Source organism: Lactuca sativa, chromosome 5 (assembly GCF_002870075.4).
Source record: "Lactuca sativa cultivar Salinas chromosome 5, Lsat_Salinas_v11, whole genome shotgun sequence".
Classification (NCBI taxonomy): domain Eukaryota; kingdom Viridiplantae; phylum Streptophyta; class Magnoliopsida; order Asterales; family Asteraceae; genus Lactuca; species Lactuca sativa.
In genome coordinates this window covers 300,272,919-300,282,234 of record NC_056627.2, presented here as the reverse complement: position 1 = coordinate 300,282,234, position 9,316 = coordinate 300,272,919, and the positions used below count along the sequence as shown (strand labels likewise).

The 9,316-nt window shown below is 29.7% G+C and overlaps 1 protein-coding gene across 3 annotated transcripts; it reads right to left on the bottom strand.

Annotated features, from left to right (window-relative positions):
• Window positions 1-844: 844 nt before the first annotated feature.
• LOC111892475 (uncharacterized) lies at window positions 845-3,801 on the bottom strand. Of its 3 annotated transcripts, none has more exons than XM_023888514.3 (3): window positions 3,536-3,801; window positions 1,228-3,146; window positions 845-1,139 (listed from the first exon to the last, which is right to left on the bottom strand). In XM_023888514.3, the coding sequence occupies exon 2, from the start codon at window positions 3,139-3,141 to the stop codon at window positions 1,231-1,233; it is 1,911 nt and encodes a 636-aa protein (XP_023744282.1). In that variant the 5' UTR covers window positions 3,142-3,146; window positions 3,536-3,801; the 3' UTR covers window positions 845-1,139; window positions 1,228-1,230. The 3 variants fall into 3 exon arrangements, with proteins under 3 accessions (XP_023744282.1, XP_042751345.1, XP_042751344.1); XM_042895411.2 differs by having other exon boundaries at window positions 1,228-3,142; XM_042895410.2 differs by having other exon boundaries at window positions 3,541-3,801.
• Between the last annotated feature and the right edge of the window lie 5,515 nt (window positions 3,802-9,316).

The window sequence follows — 9,316 nt, the reverse complement described above, 5'->3', positions numbered from 1 at the left end:
TAATTTTTTTAGTTAATTTTTCTATTCATTTTTATTGGATTAATTCTTTTTTTTTGGACAACACCACCATCATCCTAATATATTTAAAAAAAAAATTATTCATCCAACCACTATTGGACATAAACCGTGTCAAGAATCACATGTTGAGTTATAAAAAAACAAAAATGACTAGAAAAGAATAAGAACGTAACATCAATTTGAAAAATAGTAAATTAAAAACAACTTAATCGACATTCTATTTGGATTTTTAAATGATTATTGTGTAATTTTAATTTTGTTGACAATGTATATGTTTTATAATTATTCAGCAACTTCATCCATCACAGTATAGAACGTTAGGGTAATATTATTATTTTTCATCATTCAGCACAGTAAATCAAATTTACAATAAAAAAAACATGGTTTCTTTCTTAATAAAAAAACTTTCCCATACAACACTTTCGCAGACAACTCTTTCCGGACAAAAACTATCAAATGGGAGCTAAGTCTTAGTAATTTATATGGACTTAATAGTTGAAGGTTGAGACTTGAGATATATGATTTAATAACAAACACAAACTTCTCATAAGAGATCAAGAGACTATTGATGTAATAAACTTTTGCTTGAAGGAAATTCATATTCCAGTTTACACATTGAATTTTTTTGTAATTTACACTAATTTTTTATATAATTTTTCTAACAGTGATTTTAGTTTGATTTAATTTTACATATTATATACATACAATAATATATTTTTATTTTAATTATCGCAATAGAAGTCTATCAGTTGATATACATAATTTCATAAACTGAAATAGAATGCAAAATCACATGCAATTTTCAATCCGACAAATTACGTAGGAATAAAATCAAATATATTTCTTTTTTTCTATTTACCGTTTCTTTCAGCGCAGAGGCTAATATAAAGTCGATTCATTGCACAATTAAACTTGAAACAACTGCTAAACATTTTTTGTCCACAAGTAGCATAGATCGATCAAAATATATTAAGAGAATATAGTTCAAAAGCTTGAAAATACCACAAAATATTTAACAAAAAAAAATTGCTGCAGGGACTTTGACAGCAACCCATGACCAAATATCATCCCTTGATAAACTCAGCACCAGGAGATCCATTCTTCTCCCCGAACATCACCACCTTCAAGAAAATCATATATAATTAACATATTATAAAATAAAAATTAATAAAGAAACACAAAATGTCATTAGAAATAAGAAACAATTACATTCTACAATTGTTCTCCATGAGTTTCCATCTTCTGCAACCGATTTATTACATCTTCATTCGTGACATTGCAAAGTGCTTTTTTTTCTACAACAGGAATCACACAAGTTCTCACAAAATCATCACAAATTTGATTACTCAAATACGACTTCACAGTCTCCTTTGCAGATACACATCTTTCAACTGATGGGGTTGCAACAGGCAAAACCAAAGCTAGCTTTAATAACCGATAGACCAAAGGAAACGTAAGATGTTTCCTTGTTTCCACTATCATTTTAGCAAGGTCAGATATACCATTCAAGTTAGCAAATCTTTCATCATGTTGCACATTATCAATGTACAAATCAAGTTGAAGCTTAAGAGTCACCCTTTCCTCACATGTAAAATCATACGGATACATCTCGGCTAATCTCATTAGCTTTGATGTGTCAAAGTCACAAAACGATTCACATGGATTCAATGTGGAAATACAAGTAAGCAATTCACAACTTGCATCATTGAAACGATCATGAAGCGCTTGAATTTGCATGTCCACAACTATGTTAAAACAATTGAACTCATAATGTTGCCGAAGGGTGATATTTATCTTTTGTCTTCGGATGACATAATCTTCCTCCATATTCAACATTTCCATATCATGTTTTTCAAAAAAAGAAGATATCTCCTTCAAAAGTAAATCGAACCCATCAACTCTAAATTCTTGCAGCTTTCGAATAGTTGATTTCACCAATGAAATTGTATTCAAGATATCTTGATCTTTTTTCTCAAGAGCTTGTGACAATGGATCTATGATCCCCAAAATATTCAACATCAAGTGCAAATAAAACATAAAATCGAACGAGTCGATATATGCTAGAAGACTATATGCTTGATATCGACTATGATTATTTCTCCCTTCCACTTCAATATATTCAAGCACATCAAAAACATATGAAAACAAATCAACCAAACGCGAAAGTGTTGTGTAATGAGAACCCCCGCATGCATCAACAACTTTTAAAATAGGAAAATCTTCATCCAACTCACTTTCGATTTCAATTTCTTTATACCCTATGGCTTCATGCAATTTCTCTTTTTGGCTTTCTCTTTCTAAATTTTTTCGACTACAAGAAGCACCAACCACTTCCTTCATAATGGGTATCATGTCAAATAAAACTCTAGAACCATAGTGTTCTTGTGCAACTGCTACAACAACTAACTGAAGTTGGTATGCAAAACAATGAACATAATACACAGAGTCATTTTCTTTCATTATTAAAGCTTTCAAATCTCTAAACACATTACGCATATTGCTTGCTCCATCATAACCTACGCCTCTAACCTTTTTCAAACTCAATCCATATTCGGCAAATAAAGATTCAATGGCGGAATTAAGAAATAAAGCAGATGTCTCCTCCATATGAATAAGACCAATGAATCTTTCTTTTACAATTCCACATGTAACATATCGTAAAACCACAGACATTAGTTTCTCGTTAGACATGTCACTATAATCATCAACTATCAAGGTAAACACATCATCACCAATTTCTTCAAGAATGGGTTTGAGTATTTCTTGGGCATAACAAGTAACAATATCTTTTTGCATACTTAGAGTCTCCACTCGATTACTCTCTTCAGGATTTTGCAATGATGCTTCACGAACATTTTCACATGTATCTCGGATAAGTTTCACTGTTTCCAAGAACATTCCACTTTGAAAAGACATTTCGGACTCATCAGCCACATGAAAAGGTATTTCACATTTCAACAAATATCTAGCAGCTGAAATTGAAACCTTTAATAGAAGTAGAGGATCGTTCTTTAAATCATCAGCATTGGCTAAAGATTGATCTTGACTCATTAGATCTTCACATTCATCGCCATCACTATCAGATTCGGATATGGATAATTTTCTTTTCAGAAATCTTTCCATTCTTTCTAACAAAATAATAAAACAATTAGCTAGTAAATATTAACTAATGATATTTTACCACTGGTTTGTCCAACAAACTATAACTTATATTAAAATCGTTGAAATTAATAAACCCTAACAATTAGAATTTGATTTTCGATAAACCCTAATAAAATATTAACTACGTATAACATTAACAACAACAAATCGATATTCAGCTAACACAAACAAGATATTACATATTAACAATATACAAGTCAATTTTCAACTAACAGTTAACAATAACAAATTAATTTTCAAGAATCTGTAACAATCAACAGGTAAGGATAAATAAATCGGATTTTTTTTTAAAACCACACATTGTAGTCAATAAAAAACGGCTATAAATAAACTGAAGTTAGGAAAAGTTACAAACCTTACCCTAGAACTTCTTCGACTGCTTGAAACGAAACCGTTTACCTTTGTCACTGTTTTGACTGCCGTTGACAATGTCGATCGAAGAACGGATATGAGTATATGAAATTGTTTCAAGAATGGTTTTTTTTATTCATAAGGAAAAGGTACTGCCGGCGAGTAGATATGGGTTACGCACGGCGAAGGAGAGGCGGTGGCAGATCAAAGATACTTGGGGGGTTGTGGCTGCTATTTATATTTTTCAGTTTTGGAGTTTTGGTTGGAGACATGGGGCACCAAAAACAGGCGTCTAAATGGAAAACGATTTGTTTTCCAAATTAATAAAAAAACAATAGTCTGCTCATATTCTCCAACTTAATCATAAACCTTAAATTCTTCTGAATTAATGGAAACTAGAAAAGAACGTGTGGCTACGCCGTTTTTGGGGTAATATGGGAAAAATCGGCAAACTTTAAAAAATATGTGCTGAAAGTGTAAATCACCACAAATAGAAGATAAAGTCGACAACCTTTAAAATTAGATGTCAAAGGTGTACAACAACCAAAAGAAGGGACACTGGTGAAGAAAATCCAAAAATGTTGTGTCAATAATGTGAAAATTACAAAAGTTGGGAAAATATGGTGGCAAAATTCTAAAGGACGTTTTTTGTGTTTTTTATGTCAAAATGTAAAAAATTTTACTACAAGAACGAAAAATGTCAAATTCATTAAAGATTTGTGGAAAAAACACCAAAATATAAAACTTTTCCCTATAAGGACGAAAAGTGTCAAAGTTACTAAAGATTTGTGGCAAAACCCTAAAACACAAAAACTTAATCAAACACTAAAATGTAAAAGTTTTTTACTTTAAGGACTAAATGTGTCAAATTTAATAAACAATTGTGGCAAAAACCTAAAGACATAAAAGTTACTATTGTTAATTTCCTTTATATATATATATATATATATATATATATATATATATATATATATATATATATATATATATATATATATATATATATATATATATATATATATATATATATATATATATATGGGAAAAGTGAATATACCCTTAAGGGTATATAAGCTTAGGTACCCAAACTCACCATAATACGTCATTTTGTTTGATATATTTATTATAATGTTCTTCAACTTCAATCATTAACTTGAATTACTTTCAAGATTTTCAAAATTTCATTATTATCTTTCTCTTACATCACATTTTTTTTGACGAACATCTACTAGACTATATATATTATAGTTGAAAATGAAAATTATGTAAGAGGAAAATAAATGTGAAATTTCTAAAAATCTTTGAATGAAATCAAGTTAGAAGTTGAATTATAAGAACATTAGACAATTACAATGTATATATATGATACAAAATGACGTAGTATGGTGAGTTTGGGTACCTAAGCTTATATACCTTTAAAGGTATATTCACTTTTCCATAGAACTCATTCCTATATATATATATATATATATATATATATATATATATATATATATATATATATATATATATATATATATATAATAAACTTATTAAGGTAATTAATTTTTCTATTTTTTCACATTTGGGTAACTGTTTTTTTGTTATACATATCTAAGTAACGAACTTTTTGAAAGTATTCATATATAATCATTATGACCGGTTGTAGCAGGTTACATGTACCCATAACCGGTCATGATTCTCATATGTGAACACTTTCAAAAAGTTTGTTACTTAGATGTGTACAAAAAAATTTATAGTTACCCTGTGAACAAACCGAAAAAGTAAGAGTAAATTACACGAATGGTCCCTGTAGTTTGGGTAATTTGTTCGTTTGGTTCCTAACTTATTTTTAACTGGGATGATCCTTAATGTTTATTTTTGTTATGTGTTTGGTCTCTGTCTTACCTCAAAAGACTATTGTGCCCTTTTTGGTTTATTTTTTAATTAATTTTCTTATTTATGTACTTGTTTTTTATATATTAAAAAAAATTAATAGACCCCACATATATGTATTTTCTCGCCCTAAACCTGAAACCACATTTGATAAATTTAAGTTGGGTCCCACCAGTCACCATCTCATCTCTCATCCTCCTCAACTTGTATTTCATTTCCATCTTTAGTAACAATGTGACATCAACGTCTTCACCATCTCTTTTTTTCGGTCCTTCAACTCCGACGAACCAACACTATAACCCACTGTCTCTTCATTGAATTTTCCACCACCACAACCCAATCAAAGGGTTGTGCTATTCGTTCGCTGGAGTTGAAGAACCGAAAAAATAAGGGTTGGTGAAGACGTCGATGTCACTAAAGATGGAAAAGAAATAGAAGTTGAGGAGGATGAGAGATAGGATGGTGACAGGTGGGACCCATCTGAAGTTTCTCAAATGTGGTTTCAGGTTTAGGGTGAGGAGACACATATATGTGGGGTTCATAATTTTTTTAAATATATAAAAAATAAATACATAAATAAGAAAAAGTTAATTAAAAAATAAGTTAAAAATGGCAGAATAGTCTTTTGAGGCAAAACAGAGACCAAACACACAATAAAAATAAACAGTAAGAATCATCCGAATTAAAAAAATAAGTTAGGGACGAAACACACAAATTACCCAAACCATAGAGACCATTTGTGTAACTTACCCTTACCTTTTCGGTTTGTTTACATTTGGGTAACTATCTTTTCTTGTACACATCTATCTAGGTAACGAACTTTTTGAAAGCGTTCACATATGACCATTATGACCTGTTATGACCGGATGTAACTTGCTGCAGCTGCAGTTGGTCATAATGGTAATATGTAAACACTTTCAAAAAGTTTGTTAGCTAGATGTGTACAAAAAAAAGATAGTTATCCAGATATGAAAAAACTGAAAAGTTAATTACCTTAATAAGTCTATTTCCCCCAAATTAATCATAAATATTTTTGAGTTTTTTTCTTTTTACTAGAAAACCTATTTTGGAATGTTTGAATTGAAAAAAAAAATCAAATTTTGATGACAGTCGAAAGATTTAAATACTAAAAATTCAACGTCTTTAGAAAGATTTAAATATGAATATTTTTGTGAATATAAACTTCTATTTTTTTACCAAATGCTATTTTGTAATATATATATATATATATATATATATATATATATATATATATATATATATATATATATATATATATATATATATATATATATATATTTCTTACATATTATAACATCAAAAGTTCAAAACCATAACCAATATTTTAGAAAATACCTCATTACTCTAGCACCTAAAATACTTAATTTTTAATATAAAAAAGGTATGTAAGTTAGAGAGATAGATAGAAACGAGGTTGTCAAGATCGAAATTTTACTTAAGGTCGTTCTACGTTATTCGAAATCGTGATCGTAAGATCAGATGAGGATCGAAAGATTCTACCAAAATGAATTTATATTGAAATTTTCTCACAATATAGTGGGTGTGAAGTATACATTACAACTTGATGTTCGTTAAGACTTCGATAGTGGAATCAAATTTAACTTCTTAAGCATAAACCATATTTTTGTTGTTAAAAAATGTAAAAATTAAGAAAAGAATAACTTAATTAGAAAAAAAAAAAGGTTCATTTTGATCATGTACAACTAAAGACATAAGATCGCAAATGAATTATTATGAGTGTATTCTGCTTAATTCGGGATGAATTGATGAAATGGTGACGCTTTACAAAACTTTTTGCAACTTGCGATGCTTGATTTAAAGTTAAATATACAAAATTTTGATACCCAACTATATCATAAAACTAAAGTGGTGAGATTGGGATCGTAGTGTGATTGGAATCGTTTTTCACTTGTAGAATCTTAAAATCGTAATATCTTAATATCAAAATCGAGATTTTAACAACCTTGGATAGAAAGCACGGAATAGAGAAAAGATGCTCGTTTTGGGTTGTGAGCCGGCTAATGTCTGTCCATGCCACATAGGCTTGACAGTGGCGGACACAAAAACGTACAACAGTAGTTGCACCATTTTTTCCGAGCAAATATGATAATAAAAAAAATTAAAAACATGAGTGCATTAAAAATAACAAACTAATAGTTTTAGAACTTACATTTTAAATTTGACATCTATGTGTACATATTTTTTGAAAGCGATACATTACATATTTGATCTTCACTTTTTATAAGGGCTTATTTTTTAATATAACAAACCATGACATCGTTCATCATCACCTATTTTGTCATGTAAGTCCGTCTTCAAAAGCTTCATCGTTGAAAACATCTTTTGACTGTTGCGGTCGCAATGAGTAAAAACAAAACCGAGTTTAACAACCTATAAACCATATGATAAGAACGGTGTTTCCCATGTTTGTGGCCGCAATCGGTAAAACCAAAACCAACTGTAAGATTTAAAGATGATATATCCTTCGCTTGCATAACTTCAATGAATCTTTCCTTCATAATTTCAAAGTTGTTTGACAAATCTCACAACTATGGTCATTTGTTTCTAGATTCATTAACCAATAAAACAAACACATCCTTACCATTTTTTTTGTGAATACTTAAATTATCTCTTTTGAAAAACATTCAACAATTTGTTTTGAGTCATTGTACATGTCACTTGATTATTTTGAGGAACATTCTCTGAAGTAACATTGTTTTTCAATAACTTAAAGAAAAACCCTTTATTAAGATAGTCACTTTACTCATCATGACCACTAAAACGATAAACAATTTTTCAATATAAATTTACAGCACCAGATTGAAGCGATTGAAGCATGTAACCGAAGTTTATAGTTACTCTCCTAAATTTTGGTTTGATTTAGAAAGATACACTAACAGACTGTTTTTCTTTCATTAGAAATTCTTAAATTTCCCTTTCTTTGTAGTGAAAACTATCAATACCACCCATATAAGTTTTCAATGCTTTCTATTTTTAATTCCAAGTATCAAAACCTTGTGTAACAAATGCATTTCTCCTTCTTTGTTTTCCTACCATCTCTCCACACACATAGAAAAATAAACAATATGTTTTTTTTTCTTTTTTATGTTATACTCTAACCAATCAAAGTCATCAAACTAGTTAAAAACAAAATTGTCTTTCTTTTGTACCTATTTTCTTTGATAGAAATATATGACCCTTTGGTTGACAAGGTCCTTGAAACAAATATGTCATTATTTATTATCTTTGATTTAGATTGTAAGTTGTAATCTTTGGTCTATCCCTCGAGTCTTTTGGAAGATCCTTCAAATCAACACTTGTAATTGGAGTAGATGTAGGTTGTGGACTTTGTGGATTGACATTAGAAACCGAAGGGAATGATTGATTGGAGCATGTTCTTTTATAGGATCCTTCAAAATTGATTCACTTAAGCATGGTCTTTGGAGGATCCTTCAACAATTGATTCATTGGTGTTAGGTCTTCTAAAAAGACTCAATTTTACCCTAATAATTCATATCAAGTAAGCAATGCAACAACTCAACAACATAACAAACAATCAATGGAAATAAGTCTAACAAGAAGTCACCAACAAATTTCAAGCAATACAACTACTAATTCCACCTAAATAATAAGTAATTTCAACAAAAAAAAAACAACTAATTTCATAAACCTAAAATATCAATACTTACTTGTTTCATTGTAGGGTTTGAAGAGAGCCACTCAAAAACGATTTTATTGGTAGTTTATGCTCACAATCGAAATTATTGGAAGAAAAATTATGACATTTTGATGGTTTGGAGCTTGGTTGGAACCGATTGTAACTTCACGACTTCACATTGTTTTTTTAATGTTCGTTGTTCAGCACAACAACAAACATCGATCACTTTTT

Excerpts from the sequence above, each read along its gene's own strand:
- LOC111892475 (XM_023888514.3), bottom strand. The coding sequence starts at position 3,141 with ATGGAAAGATTTCTGAAAAGAAAATTATCCATATCCGAATCTGATAGT.